We start from the raw sequence: 15561 nt of genomic DNA, 5'->3' as shown, positions 1-15561 counted from the left end.
GCAATCTCACAAAGAATCTGAAGGAAGAATGGCCGGTTGAAGAAAGAATTCAGACTGAGACACTGATAAATGCTACGGTCACTAATTCTGCCCCAGGTAGGCCTTGACCCTTTTAAACAGACATCACAGACAAATATGCATAGATGTTTTTTGTTTGTTTGTTTGTTTTTTTATATTACTCAGAACAGTATAGTGTTCCTACACCAAGAACATTTTTATACCATCAGAGCACAATCACCTCAGAAACACTGAGGGCATTACGGAAATCTGCTCTTTCATGTAATCTGTGACATTTTAAAGAATTCTTTTCTCAGTAGATTGTTCTCATTGTTCTTTGGTTGATCCTGTAAACAATATTTTAAAATGGCATTTTATTAGAACAAATTAAGTGATAGCAAGAACAACAACAACAAAACTAATGTTTAACATGTGTTAACTTATGTGTAACATAATTTAGCACATTCAATTATGATTTTATCTCTGCGTCTTTAAAAACATATATATCACTCATGACTACACTGTAAAAACTGGCTCATCAGTTCAACCTAAAAAAAGGACAAAAGTAACAAGCAATTGAATTAGTTTTATTCAACTCAAAAATTACTTTGAAAGAATCCTTCCTTTAATATATTTATTTAGGCTGAATAAAGCTAGTCAATTTACTTGTTACCACATGAAGTCATTTTTTCAGGTTGAACTACTGAGCCAATTTTTACAAATATTTCTTTTAGCATTGACAAAGAAATGTTGGTCAGTATAACTAATAATTTACACATGTTGAGAGAACGAAAAAATTCAGGAAAAATCTGTGCCAATTTTTTTTGTTGTGCAAACATGAACAATTGTTGTACTAAGAAGTAAGAAGTTTTCATGTGAGATCAACTAAATATTTCTTTTAGTGTTAACAAAAAATGTCAGTCAATAAAACTAAGAATTTAGAAAAGTTGAGTGAACAGTGAATTTGTAAAACAATGATGCATTTAAAACATTTAAAAAACAAAACTGACAGTGAGGAAAGTTCACTACAAATCAATAAATCTAGTACTTTGTTTCAAAGTCAGTATTAGTAATTTGCTGAGTCTGGAAGTTTGTGGTAAGAGTAATTAACTTTTTGCAGCTTTGAGGTTCAGTTTTGTCCCACTCCTCCTGGCCAGTGGTCTTCAGTTCATCAAGGTGACAAAGGTCCCTCTGTTTGACTCACATTTTCAATTGTATTTAAATAAGGAGACAGGTTAGGCCATAAAGAAACCAGGATAGTGTATTTTATTTGTTCATGACAAAATAATAGTTGTATTACTATAAGTACGTGAACTTTTCAGTCAAGTACATTAAATGCATCACTGTGGTGTGGTGGGGTGGCCAAGCTGTGATGGCACTGGCTACCCCTTGGCTAAGCCCCTGCTTGAGGTATTTAGGCTGTGTGTTTGTTTTTATTATCAACCTAGTTTTACTAACAGCAATGTTTAAGGTCTTTGCCAGGGCTCTATAGCTTTTTTCACTGATCTGTTTAGTAATGTTGTCCCTGAGAACTTTAGGACACTCCTTTACTAGGACACTCCTGTTGCGTGATATCTTCCCAACCAATGGAAATGCTGTTTATAATGGGCAATCTGCATAAGAACATTTTTATTTCTATTTTTTGCTGCACAAGTAAGCAGAACTTGATTTGTTCCTTTTATTCTTAACCATAACATACACATATTTTCATATAATCGATTTCATTTTTGTTTATGCATGTGAATACATACACTTTTATTCATATTCAAGTACAAAGTCAAAAGATAACATTTGTGTGTATTGAAGTGGATAAATGCCCCGGAGGTAGATTTTTAAAAAGTGTCAGAACGCTTCTCAAGCAATGAGATTGTGGTGTCAGAACTAACTATCGTATAAAGGCCTACATTTTATTTTTTATATATAAATTTAAGGGCAACTGACTACAGACATTCCTGTGCAGCAACTACAGAGAACCCATGGTACGTACATTGTGTTATTAGATTTCAGACTGAAAAACTCAAGGAAATGTCTTTTTGATTTGTGACCCACTTAAAAACAATATAGCTTTGTGAAGGATGTAAGAGAACCGTGAGAAATTACCGTGAGCCTTTGATTTCATAAGAGTGAGGGCCTTAAATGCCACCAAAAACCACAAATTCTGCCCCAGGCAGACCTAAAGCTCAACCGTTCATTCTTCACAGGAATTAACTTGTTTAAATTCTTTAGTTTTCACAACCTGTGATGTCATTCTGCGAGGGGACCACCCCCTGAGCTGAGCTATATTTATGGGAGCGCACATATTCTGTCTTTGTGACTTACAGCTGACAGCAGGTTTTTGGGCAGCTTCGTATCCACCTTGTTCTCAGCAATTCTGTAAGTATCCAGCATTGTTACTCTGTCAGCTTGGTACTTCAGTTCCTGGTGCACACTGAAAGCAGTCAAAACTGACAAGACACTTCAATTTTTTTTCCCAAATATACTCTTTAAATGTATTCATGCATTATGAAGCAAAAATACTATTGTGTATTTTATTTTATTGTTTAGATGCATTTCATTTACTTTTCAGTGTAAGTGGTTATAACCTTGGCATATAATTTTATTTCCTTTTAAAGGTCCACATTAACTGCACGATCATGTCCAACCTCGCACCACTTCTTCTCATTGGTGGCCATGGAGGAAATGCTTTTGACTTCAATGGTCTGAATAACGGAGCAACACTGCAAAAGATATGGGTGTGGGTCGGTGGCTGGCAGATAAAAGCCATCAAGGTCTGGCTTACTGATGGCCGATCCACGCAGGTTGGAGAACCTAGTGGGAACCATTCTGAATTTATATTTCAAAATGGTGAACACATCACCTCTCTCTCACTGTGGGGAAATGGAGCTGGAACTCGTGTGGGTGCCATCAAATTCAAGACGAATAAATCCCGAGAGTTCTTCGCACACATGACAGACTGGGGACTGAAGACAGAATACCCAGCTGATGTGGGTTCTGGGATCTGCGTGGGAATCACCGGAGGTGCAGGTGCAGATATTGATTGCTTAGGCTTCAAGTTCATCAACAGCATCAGGTCTACTGTGTTGAAGAACGTGCACTATCCCACTCTTCATCACATGATTCCCAGTGTGTCCGTTGAAGAAATCAAATCCATGACGTATGAAAACAGCTCTACTGTCATGCAAGAATACAAAATTGAAACTTCAAAAACTCTCAGTAAAAAGTCCTCCTGGTCGGTGACCAACAAGATGGAATTCACCTTCAGCATGGAAGTGAAGGCAGGAATTCCAGAGGTTGCAGAAGTATCGACTGGATTCAGTTTCACACTGGGAACTGAAAGCACATACGGTCTGGAGAACTCTGAGCAGAAAACCGAGCTGCTGTCATTCCCTGTCCAAGTTCCTCCAGGAAAAAAAATGAAAGTAGACATCACAATTGGTCGAGCCACAATTGATCTCCCCTACACTGGCACAGTCCAAATTACCTGCCTCGATGGCAGCGTTCTGGAGTTTCAAACCAGTGGAGTCTACAAGGGCCTCACCTACACCGACGCTAAAACAGTTGTGAAAGAAAGATAAGTCAGTTTCTGTCTGTTGTTCCTGAAAAAGTGAGCTAGACTTTCTTTTTAAAAAAGAAATGTACAATGTTCTACAAATGTTCTTAAAGTTCAAATGCTTGAAAAATGTTCTTAGTGCCACTGATGGTGTGTTGAATCTAATATCCTTTTTTGCCATGCATTATCTGATTCAGAGTCTTATCTGAGTCTTTTTCCCTACTGCTGTGAAATCTGAACTCTTTTTCAGCATTAAACTTCTAACGGATCTGTGTAGGTGTCTTTGTATGGAATGAATTCTAGATGACAGGTTCAGGATCTATGTAACCCTGGCTGTGGTGTTGTTTGAGGATTTAAATAAAAATTGTGGGCTACTGGCTACATGTGTCACACATTGCTCTCAGTGTTTTATTCAGTAATTGAAATTCCAGACTCATTCAATAGCATGTCTTTATGTTGAACAGCCATTATGGCATCAGATGGTGTGTGAATATTAAGTGAAATAATAAAACCTGTTCAAAAGCTAAATTCATATCAAATCACTAATATTTGCATAAAATCACTTCAGTTTCATCTTTCACATTTGGTATTGAGCTTTGTGAAAATGATACATTTACTCCACTTGGTCATTGCTTCAAGTTTTATTTAGCAGTTGAATAAGTAAACTTCTTTTGTGAGCAGTTCAATGTAAAACGAATATGTATGTGTTGTTGATACTACTGCCAATGGTAATCATCATTATTGTTTGCACATTGCACCAGCATAAGATGCCTCATATTTTAGGATATCAAATACTTTATCAATCTTTCATGGAATTAATAAAGAGCTTTAATCATTTAATAATGATTTTACATTACATAGACCACAAAAAAACATATTAAAAAGATATTACTATGTGGGACTTCCACTTCTCTTCATTGATAATATGTATAAAACTCTATAATACAGGCTTTTTGCTTAAGACCAGTTGGTTATGATGCTTAAATATTGAATATGTAATTCAATTCGATTTGTTTTTTTTTTTTTATATTGCTAGTGACCAAAAGCTTAGACAGTAATCTACTGACAAAAATGCATCATAATTAATTCTAAAAGTGCCAGAAAATTTACTTATGTAATAGAAGATGCTTATACATTATAAGAAGGTTAGGAACGATTCAGTCAAAAATAAAAGACATTAGTTGGTTGAGTTTATTAATTAATTAATTAATTAATTAATTAATCATTCGATTCCTCTGTGCACCTAACTCAGCTCATGAGGGGTTGATGCATAACTGATCAGCAAGAACAGGTGTGTTGGGTCAGGGAACAGTAGAAACTGTTTGAGGTAGGGGTCCCAAAGCAGTAGGTGGGGGTCTCAACCTAAATCTAAAATTGGTATTTTAGAGAAAGAAAAAGAAACATGGATGGAAAAAAGTGAATGAGTGAGTAATAATAATAACAAAGGCAGCTTAAGTAGTCAGGATAATCCCACAACAACAGCAAAAAACTTCCAGCGTGAGGAGAATAGCACTGAAAGGGTAGAACAGTAGGTGGCTGGCTTTTTACAGACTTGTGGTAACTGGGTTTTCTGGTCAGTAGTGGCTTAGTTATCTGCAAGGTACACACAGGGGATCAAGAGAAATAGGGAGGTCATAACAGAGGTCTGTAGTCCAGCAGGACTCACCCCATCTGCCTGAGCTCTAGGTTTTTGGGCTCCATGCAGTGGGAGTTAGGCGCAGCTGGAGCCTCAGCAGTGCGTGGTGGTGGGCGTGGCTGGGTCCTGGCCTTGTTCATCAGTTCATCAATCATCAAAAGGGAGACACTTGTACATGTGTTTATTACATCAACACTAGACTATTGTAGCCCTAGCAAGATGAACAACACCATTAGTGTTTGTGTGTGGTTATAAAGTAGGGCTAGCTCGTTTAGGTTTAGCAGTAAACAGGATGGTGTCTCGGTCAGGACACAGGAATGAAGATGAAGATAGTAATTCCTTTTTTAACTGTATTGTGTTCCAGCAGTATTTATCATACAGCTTGATATTCAGTATTGCCATCAGCCTGAAATAACAGAATAAATCAGCAAACATAAATCAAGCATAAATGTATCATTAAACATTATAATGCCCATTTTAGCAGAAACAGTAACCTATAATTACATGCAAACGAGAATATTACTCTCCAGAACTGAACTCACACGTCATTGACCAGGTTACGTTAAGAACAATGGCAACACTTGGGTACTGCATAATAGCGTTTACATATAGTGGCAATTTTCCACACACAGCCGCTGCTAACTCTTCACTACAGTACAACGGTCTCACATTAACTGAGATATACGAAGGACCACAGCCTTCCTAATAACTAGCTTAACACATCCTGCAGTCAATTATTCCATGAACATCATGACAACATTGGCAATGTCTCCTCTCACACTGAACACGTACGGGTGCGGGGTTGAACTCACGACACAACAGCAGCGGTCACTTGCTTTCTGTCATTGACTCAGTACTCAGAATATCACAAGCTAGATCACACAGTATTACACTAACTATTCTGTGTATATACAGAACAATTTATTCACTAAATATATGGAACATTCTGTAATTTTACAGTTTTTCTGTAAAAAATCATATGTTTCCTTGAATTTAAAAAAAGAAACTTTTTTTTATATCCCTCCACTAGAACCCAATCAATATATCGGTTGGCTAGTATCAGCCATTACTACCAATCTACAGATTTAGCGATATCAACAAAGATATTGTTGTTAATATGCCAATAAGAAATTACTTTTTTGGACTTCGACATCAGCAGAATCCAAACGTGATATCCTGACAACAGAGAAAAGCCTCAGTTAGCAACTTCTGAAGTCATGACCTGTTTATTTTTATGACAGCAGGACAAGCTGTGCTAGTAAACTTGAACATAGAACACCATCTAGCCAGCCGATCATAACAGACCTTGTAAGTTGTAAGCCAATCATATCAGACCTGCAAAGTAAAGTGACAGCTGAAATTGTGAAAAGATTTTAGCTGAAAGCACACTGATTTAAAAATTAGGCTTTATTCAAAATAAATAGCATACATCAGTAAGTAGGTACAGAGTGAAGATAACTACCCACAATGTGCAAACTGTAGTCAATATAGCTGGCTATAGACAGTTTTTAGTCAGTTGTTTGTTATCCAACTAACTTAAGTTCATGTGAAGTAAAGCAAAGGGGATAGGTCATAAAGCACAAACGTTAGCTATCTGAAGAACCAACAATTTAAAGAATTTTACAGTTAAAAGTGTGCTAAAATAGAGAGTAGACTTTATTTTAAATATATTATATACAGTCTAAAACAGTGCCCTGATGCACAATACCTACCTACAATATGGATTTGTGCAAATTGTGGACAATATATTCAAGTAAATCTGAGTTGAATAAAAATATGTTATTAAACACAGGCAAGGAGAGAGAGAGTAAGAAGCTGAAGGAGGCTGACAGAGCTGAAGAAGCAGGTCTGATAAAAGTTAGTGTACAAGAAGAAAGCGAATGAGTGTTTCATTTAAGTTTTCATTTAAAATTGATACTGACCATTGGGGTGACCAGGGTCCTTTCTGTGTGAAGTTTGCATGTTCTCCCCGTGTCTGTGTGGGTTTCGTCCAGTTGCTTCAGTTTCCTCCCACAGTCCAAACACTCGCAGTCAGGCCAATTGGTAATACTAAATTGCCCCTAGGTGTGAGTGTGTGTTAATGTGTATGTCTGTGTGTCTGCCCAGGATATCACCTGCTTTTTGCCCAGTTAGTGCTGGGATAGGCTCCAGCAGCCCCCCAGCAGGATAAGCAGCTTAGATGGTGAATGAATGAATGTTTAGAAATGTTATTTGTGAAATCAAATGAAAATAACTGATAAATAATTACCCATTAGCAATTATGAGAATAACCGAAACAATAAGCAACTTGAGGCTGTGAGTTACAGTGATTTTATCACAAGTGAAGGGCTTTTACTCTACTTCGTGTCGTGCCTTGTGGCACGCTCACTTGTGTAAAAGTCCACTCAGTACATTTAGTTAAATGAGTGGTTGTCAGACTCTTTGAGTAATGACTCTGCTCTGTTGCCCCCCTTTTATAAAAGCAATAAGCTTGAGGCTGTGAGTAACAGTGATTTTATCACAGGTAAAGGGCTTTTACTCCACTTTGTGCCTTGAAAACGTCTTACCCACGAAAAGGGCCACACACTTCATTCAGTACTTCATTTAGTTAAATAAGTGGTTGTCAGTCTTTTTCAGTAACAGCTCCACCCCAAGACCCCCAAAAATGTACTACGCAGCAACTTTCTCCACCTGTTCTGCATTCTTGCAATGTTATCTCTGTTTAAATCAGAAGCAACCAAATGAGCAGCTTATAAAACATGCAATCTCACAAAGAATCGGAAAGAAGAATGACAGAAGAGGGTGAGGCAGTAATGCTACGGTCACTTATTCTGCCTCAGGCAGGTCTAAACCCTTTTAAATCATACATTATTTATATATCCAGATTAATTTTTTTTCATTTATTTCTTTGTTTTTTGAAACCGTATAATGTTCTTGCAACAAGAATACTTTGGAAATCACAGCACAATCACCTCAGAAACACTAACTGTGAGCATTAAGTCTGATTAATCTGCTATTTCTTGTAAACCTATGACATTTTGAAGAAATATTTGCTCTGTAAATTGTCCTTTGGTTGATCCTATACACAGAATTCTTTTAACACATTACAACTATGAAAGATTACAAAACAATAACAAATTTTTACTTTATAAGAACAAATAAAATGATAGCAACAGCAAGAAAAAAATATGCTCAATAAAAAAAATCTATGCTAGGTTTAATTGATCTGCATCATTTGTCCACATGTTCTTGTCCACGTTACACCCGATGTCCTTACATGCATATAATACACAGTCCCGGGTCCATTACGCACAACATAACTTCAAAAGTGCCCCCCTTTGTACATGGTGGATACTTGGGTAAGACATCAGCTGAGGTGGTAATCAGCTGTGATTGATTTATCACATATAGTATTAATTTAGCAGATTAATATGCATAATTTGCAATCTGAGCTGTGGAAATACAGTTTTGCTAAAAGCTGAGATTGAGAGAGAAGTGAATGTAAGATTTTTGGAACCTAACATTCACCTAAGAGCCAGATCAATAAAAACTGCAGAATGAATTACATTTTGTAGACGTCAAAAAGACGTGAGCTTCAAACAAACCAGTGGCTGTCATACTGTGTCTTCAGAGCTGGATTGTACAGCTCTGGATGTGAGTGGACAACAGCCACCAGTTTCTCCTTCATTTAGTTCAAAATATATATCATTTCTGTTGGCTGCATAATATTCATGCACTGTCATGTGCCACTGTCTGCTGTCTGTAACACATTGTCTTAATTAAAATCAAAGGTAAGATTGATTTTGATGTATACTTGAGTGTCCACATGAACGCAGTAGAATGCTTTTCAACTAATTAGACTGCACCATCAAATGTAACTATTGTAAATCCTGTAATTTTATGTTTGCATCGACATTTCAGGACAACTGCCTAAAAAAACTAAAGCATGACCAGTATCTTTCTTTTTAAGTCAGTGGACAGTTCCTTCAATGACAACTTGGTGTTCAGTCTTTTTGATTAGTGGCCGACTTACAAACAATCTAATGAAGAATCTGAGGGAATCAAGAGAAGTGATACGGGGTCTTTACGGTGATTTCGTAAGACAGATGTTCTAAAAAAACGCTAAAACTACTCATTCTGGCTGACCAGCTGTGTGTCAGATATTTCTCAGTGGATGTCACAGAATTTCCAACAACTAAATTACGAAAAAACTCAAATACTGATCCATGATACTGAAACTCACAGAAAGCTGCCTTATGAGAAGCTCAGTTCTTTTGCTATGTATATCAAACGTGACGTACGAACCTGGGTGTAGTTTTAGACTCTGAGCTCTGTTTTAACCCGCATGTTTTTACCATTTGAGAAATGTTGCTTAACCTTTTCTATCTCAGAGTGACGCAGACAAACTTGTTAATGCATTTGAGACAAGCAGTCGATTACTGTAATGGTCTTCTTACTGGACTCACTAAGAAAATAATACATCCTTTACAAGTCATACAAAATGTGCCAACACAGATCTTAATAGAAACAAAGGGTCTCATTCTCCAACATGTTCCTAAGTTTGTTCATAAATTTGTTCTTGAGAAAGGTCCTAAGAAAAAGTCTACGTCAGATTCATGACGTGTTCTTAATGTGCAGAACTGTTCTCACCTTTGTGCTCCTGAGTGTGTGTAGATTCTGATCTTACCTAAGAACAAATCCCACATAAGACACATTTGTAAATGTCCTAAATTACCTTAAAACATCCACATACATCACAAAATGTCTGTCAGTTTGTTCCAGCTTGTGACCGTATATCTGCAGATACTGGCCTTCTGCAAACACCTTCCGTAAAAATACAGAACAAGTGGACTCATTCAGTTATTCTGCTTCTAAACTTTGGAACCCACCTTTTATTAGACAGTCGAGCTCAGTGCACACTTTTAAGAAACATTTGAAAATGTATCACTTAAACTTAGCATTTAATTAAAATTCCATGTCTATTTGGGTTTTTATTTTATTTGATCTACGTCGTTGCCTTATATGCTTTTATATTAATACTCATAGTTTCTTCTATTACTGTCAAGCTTTATAACTTGTCTGTAAAGCACTTTGAGCTTTAACTGGAATGAAAAGTGCTCTAGAAATAATAATTATTCCCTTATTATATATTCCTTTATAAAACAATTAAGTTTAATTTTTGTGCTGTTAAATGTCTCTATGACCATCATCTAGACTAATAAACAAGTAAGCGCAACCACAAAATCTACCTGACTGCACAAACTGGGAGTGCACCAATCTATAATCTGTATATTTAAATGACATATGATAAGTAGGAGCTGCAGCTGATCTAAGAGAAAGGAGATAGCATTGCTTAACTTTAAATCCTTTGTATTGACCAGTAAACTGTGTAGGTGGACAGATTTAAGTGGTAAAAGATCTGTGCTTAATATACTATGAAGGAACAGATCTTCTGTATGTCAGCTTGACCAAATAACCATTTTTGATATGGTTTTCACCTCAATGTGCTCTAAAAATTGATGATAAACAGACATTTCGGAATCATTAAACAACATCCTCCTGGGGGAGCATGCCCCCAGACCCCATTATCAAAAGTTTAGCTCCCTATCCATAAATCTCATGTGACACCTCTGTTCATAACTTTAATTACTTTTTTAAAACTTGTGTATTTGGTCATATGTTCCCCTTTTATAAAAGCAATAAGCCACTTGAGGCTGAGTTGCAGTGATTTTATCACAGGTAAAGGGCTTTTACTCCACTTTGTACCTTAAAAATGTCTTACCCATGAAAAAGTGCCCTCACTTCATTCAGTACTTCATTTAGTTAAATAAGTGGTTGTCAGTCTTTTTCAGTAACAGCTCCGCCCTGAGACCCCCAAAAATGTACTGCACGGCAACTGTCTTCACACGTTCTGCATTCTTGCAAAGTTATCTCTGTTTAAATCGGAAGCCAGCAAAAAAAACAAAAAAAAAAGCAGCTTACAGAACATGCAATCTCACAAAGAATCGAAGGGATAATGACAGACGAGACTGAGGCAGTAGTGAATGCTATAATCACTAATTCTGCCTCAGGCAGGTCTAAACACTTTTAAGCATACATTATTTACATGACAGATTTTATTTTGTTTCTTTTATTATCTTGTATCTGTGTAGTGTTTAGAGTATAGTGTTCCTGCAACAAGGTTACTTCAGAATACCTCTTAAACACCAACAGTGGGCATTAAGGTAACCTGCTCTCTATGACACTTTAAAGGATTATTTGCTCTGTAGATTGTCCTTTGGTTGGTCGTCTGTAAAGAAATTTTTAAGCACATTACATCTTTTAAATATTACACAACAGAATTGTACATTTCTACATAAGAACAAATACAATGATAGAAACGAGGACGAAGAAAAGAAATCTAGGAAATGCGAAAAAATCTACACTTAGTCTACTTGATCTGCATCACAGTTAATGTCTGTTTATATGCATATAAGCAGTCATGGCTCCATTATAAACAAAGTAACTCAAAGTGACCTCACTCTGTAAATGGTGAACACCTGGGTAAGACATCAGCTGAAATATGGGAATCAGCTGCGATCAATTCTTCACATTCAGTCATTGGTTTATTTCTACAGCTCTCAAAACTGGCATTGTTGTCTAATACAGTATTCGCAGCTTAGCAGATTGTCTTCAACACATTGTTTTAATCAAAATCAAAGGTAATATCTGTGTTTTTGGTGGGTATCTGAGTCAGGGCTCCAGACAAAACATTGGCTTAAGGAGCCGCTGGCTTCTAGAAGAAAAAAATCAGGCGCCAATAGCTTTTAGTTAAGTTTTTTTTTGTTTTAGCTTTTTTACTAAGTACCAAATAATAATAGGCATAAAATAAATAAATAAAAAATAAATAAATAAAACTTTTCAACACACCTCAGATCAGTTCTTTGATTTAGGTATCTCTGCCTTCCACCGTGCCTGATTCTTGTCATACATACATACATGTCAGACATCTTCGACACATTCAGTCTGCTTTTTTTATTAACAAGATTTGGGAGGAGAATGCTGGTTCCTCACCGGCTGTCATGTAGGCTGTGTTGAATTTAATTTAAGCTCATTAAATTCTTTCTCTGCTGTTTTTTTTGCATGCATGAGACACTTCGCTGGGCCTCAGCATACTTCTTGAGAAACAAAGTTCTCAAGGGTTGCTTACAAGCTTGCACACTTTCTGCGGTTTCATGTTGCCTTTTGCGGATGCTCTACTAATGCAGGCGATGCTATGACATTTTATGATAAGTTCCATGACTAGTGGAAAACGATTCTATCACAGTTCTAACTATGAATACTGCGACCATATAAGGTTGAATGGGAAAATTTGAACAAGAAGCTGGCGAATACCAACGCAACTTCAGGCTCGTCCTCTTGTGAACCTAAAATTAAGATAACCTATATGTTTTGGTGCCTACTACTGGTTAGTACTACTGAATAATAGATGTAACATCTTACATTTAGGAGGTATTTATTGTTTATTTAACAAATTCCCGTTTCACAGTGAAACATTGGTGTGTCTGCCAAAGCACTAAGCATACTTCTTGCGAAACGAAGCTCCTCGAAGTCGCCCAACATCACAAGTAAAATGCAACTAATCAGACTTTAAGAGATCTGTGAAGAAACTGTTTGAAGAAGTTACACCTGGAATTTTATATCTACATCTACATTTCTGGGCAACGGCCTAAACTAAAAGTGTGATATGTACATGGCACCGTACTTAGACTTGACAAAGAAAACCATAAAAAATTCATACACAATTTGACAATTGCAGCAAAAATCTAAGAAAATCACCAGTATACTTTCTTTCCTTTTGAGTCAATGGACAGTTCCTTTAATGCCAACTTGATTTGCAGTCTTTTGATTTGTGGCCTACTTACAAAGAATGCAATCTAAGAATAACTTGAGGGAATCAAGTCAAGTGACATTGGGTCTTAAAAAACAGATGCCCAAAAAATGCTAAAACTCCTAATTCTGCCCCAGGCAGCCCTAAAGCTCAACCAGGAATTTTCCACAAGAATGAACCTGTTCACATTCCTCAGTTTCACCGAAGTGTTCGTATTTTGCAACCGGACCACCCTCTGCAACTGAGCTCTATTTAAGGGACCTTGTAGATTCTGTCATTGTAACTTACAGCCAAAAAGAAGCTCTTTACCTGGGCAGCTTTCTCTGTTCTCAGCGTTGTTGTAAGTATGATCATTGTCGCTCGCTCGCTTAGGTGACCTGTCTGACTAATTTGGAAGAAATTAGGAGAAAAACAATATGACTGAAGTGGACTTGAACCAGGAAGAAAGTTTTATATCAGAAAAAAGAAGAAAGTCAGACCAAAAAAACCTTCTGTTTGGGTGCCACAGCAGTTTTTAGCCAAATTTATTCTTTAAACATATTTGTGCATTATAAAAAAACAGAATGATAGTATTTTTTGTTTTGATGTTCATTAAGACACATTCTATTTATTTTAATGCTTTGACTTGATATACAATTTTATTTCCTTTTAAAGGTCCACATTAACTGCAAGATCATGTCCAACCTCGCACCACTTCTTCTCATTGGTGGCCATGGAGGAAATGCTTTCGACTTCAATGGTCTGAATAACGGAGCAACACTGCAAAAGATATGGGTGTGGGTCGGTGGCTGGCAGATAAAAGCCATCAAGGTCTGGCTTACGGATGGCCGATCCATGCAGGTTGGAGAACCCAGTGGGAACCATTCTGAATTTATATTTCAAAATGGTGAACACATGACCTCTCTCTCACTGTGGGGAAATGGAGCTGGAACTCGTGTGGGTGCCATCAAATTCAAGACGAATAAATCCCGAGAGTTCTTCGCACACATGACAGACTGGGGACTGAAGACAGAATACCCAGCTGATGTGGGTTCTGGGATCTGCGTGGGAATCACTGGAGGTGCAGGTGCAGATATTGATTGCTTAGGCTTCAAGTTCATCAACAGCATCAGGTCTACTGTGTTGAAGAACGTGCACTATCCCACTCTTCATCACATGATTCCCAGTGTGTCTGTTGAAGAACTCAAATCCATGACGTATGAAAACAGCTCTACTGTCATGCAAGAATACAAAATTGAAACTTCAAAAACTCTCAGTAAAAAGTCCTCCTGGTCGGTGACCAACAAGTTGGAATTCACCTTAAGCATGGAAGTGAAGGCAGGAATTCCAGAGGTTGCAGAGGTATCGACTGGATTCAGTTTCACAATGGGAACTGAAAGCACATACGGTCTGGAGAACTCTGAGGAGAAAACCGAGCTGCTGTCATTCCCTGTCCAAGTTCCTCCAGGAAAAAAAATGAAAGTTGACATCACAATTGGTCGAGCCACAATTGATCTCCCCTACACTGGCACAGTCCAAATTACCTGCCTCGATGGCAGCGTTCTGGAGTTTCAAACCAGTGGAGTCTACAAGGGCCTCACCTACACCGACGCTAAAACAGTTGTGAAAGAAATATAAGTCAGTTTCTGTCTGTTGTTCCTGAAAAGTGAGCTTAGTCCAGCATCAGGTTCTTTGAATGTTCTTAAAATGTACTTTGAACGTTCTTAGAATGTTCCAGTGATTGAATAATTTTAGTGTTATGGATGGTGGATGGGTACCTTATCTGAATTAGAGTCTTTTTGACTCACTGCTTTGAAATCTGAACTCTTTTTCAGCATTATACTCCTAATTAATCTGTGTAGATGTCTTTGTATGGGAAATGGAAACTGAAGTCATTGAAAGTGTGAATTCTAGATGACATTAGAGGTTCAAGAACCATGTAACCCTGGCTATGGTGTTATGTGTGGCTTTAAATAAAGATTGTGGCTACATATTTCACATTTTGCTCTCCATGTTTCATTCAGAAAGTGAATTCAATAGAATGTCTTTTTTTTTGAGTAGATATTATGGCATCTGATAGTGTGTGAATATTAATAAAGTTAAGTGATATAACTTGTTCAAAAGACACATTTCTATGAAATCATGAATATTTGTATAAATATTATGAGAACCCAGTCCATTAATGAAGTACAGATACGATGCTCAGTTCATTAATATGTAGTTGAATTAAAACAGATTTTTCAAATTTCAGATTTTTTTGTACTGCTAATGACTGTTTAAATACAAATTTACCTCATATACACTGATGCAAAATTATTTTTGAATATTCACAATATTTTAATGTTTTTAATGATGTCCACACAATTAAAGGGCTTTCTTTCAAAATAAGGCAATTTTGTTGATAATTTACTAAACTTGGCTGAAACTCAAACGGCTATCAATTTTAGCAGTGGGGAGCGCTGTCACCTCAGTGTAAGAAGGGCCTGGGTTCGATTCCAGGGTGTTTACTGCTTTCCGGGGGTGCTCGATAGGCTCCAGCACCCCCACTGT

General features: G+C 37.1%; 2 protein-coding genes across 2 annotated transcripts; both read left to right on the top strand.

The window, feature by feature from the left end:
* Positions 1-2298: 2298 nt before the first annotated feature.
* Positions 2299-3941, top strand: LOC118799527 (aerolysin-like protein). Its single transcript, XM_036559466.1, has 2 exons — positions 2299-2370; positions 2610-3941. The coding sequence occupies exon 2, from the start codon at positions 2631-2633 to the stop codon at positions 3570-3572; it is 942 nt and encodes a 313-aa protein (XP_036415359.1). The 5' UTR covers positions 2299-2370; positions 2610-2630; the 3' UTR covers positions 3573-3941.
* A 9316-nt stretch (positions 3942-13257) lies between these two features.
* On the top strand, positions 13258-14714 carry LOC118799612 (aerolysin-like protein). The gene is made up of 2 exons (XM_036559574.1): positions 13258-13372; positions 13687-14714. Exon 2 carries the CDS (start codon positions 13708-13710, stop codon positions 14647-14649), a length of 942 nt encoding a protein of 313 aa, XP_036415467.1. The 5' UTR covers positions 13258-13372; positions 13687-13707; the 3' UTR covers positions 14650-14714.
* The last annotated feature ends 847 nt before the right edge of the window (positions 14715-15561 follow it).

The sequence above is a fragment of the Colossoma macropomum genome, unplaced genomic scaffold (genome assembly GCF_904425465.1).
Source record: "Colossoma macropomum unplaced genomic scaffold, Colossoma_macropomum, whole genome shotgun sequence".
NCBI lineage: Eukaryota > Metazoa > Chordata > Actinopteri > Characiformes > Serrasalmidae > Colossoma > Colossoma macropomum.
The sequence above is the reverse complement of the archived record's forward strand: the minus strand, read 5'-3'. Positions and strand labels throughout refer to the sequence as shown.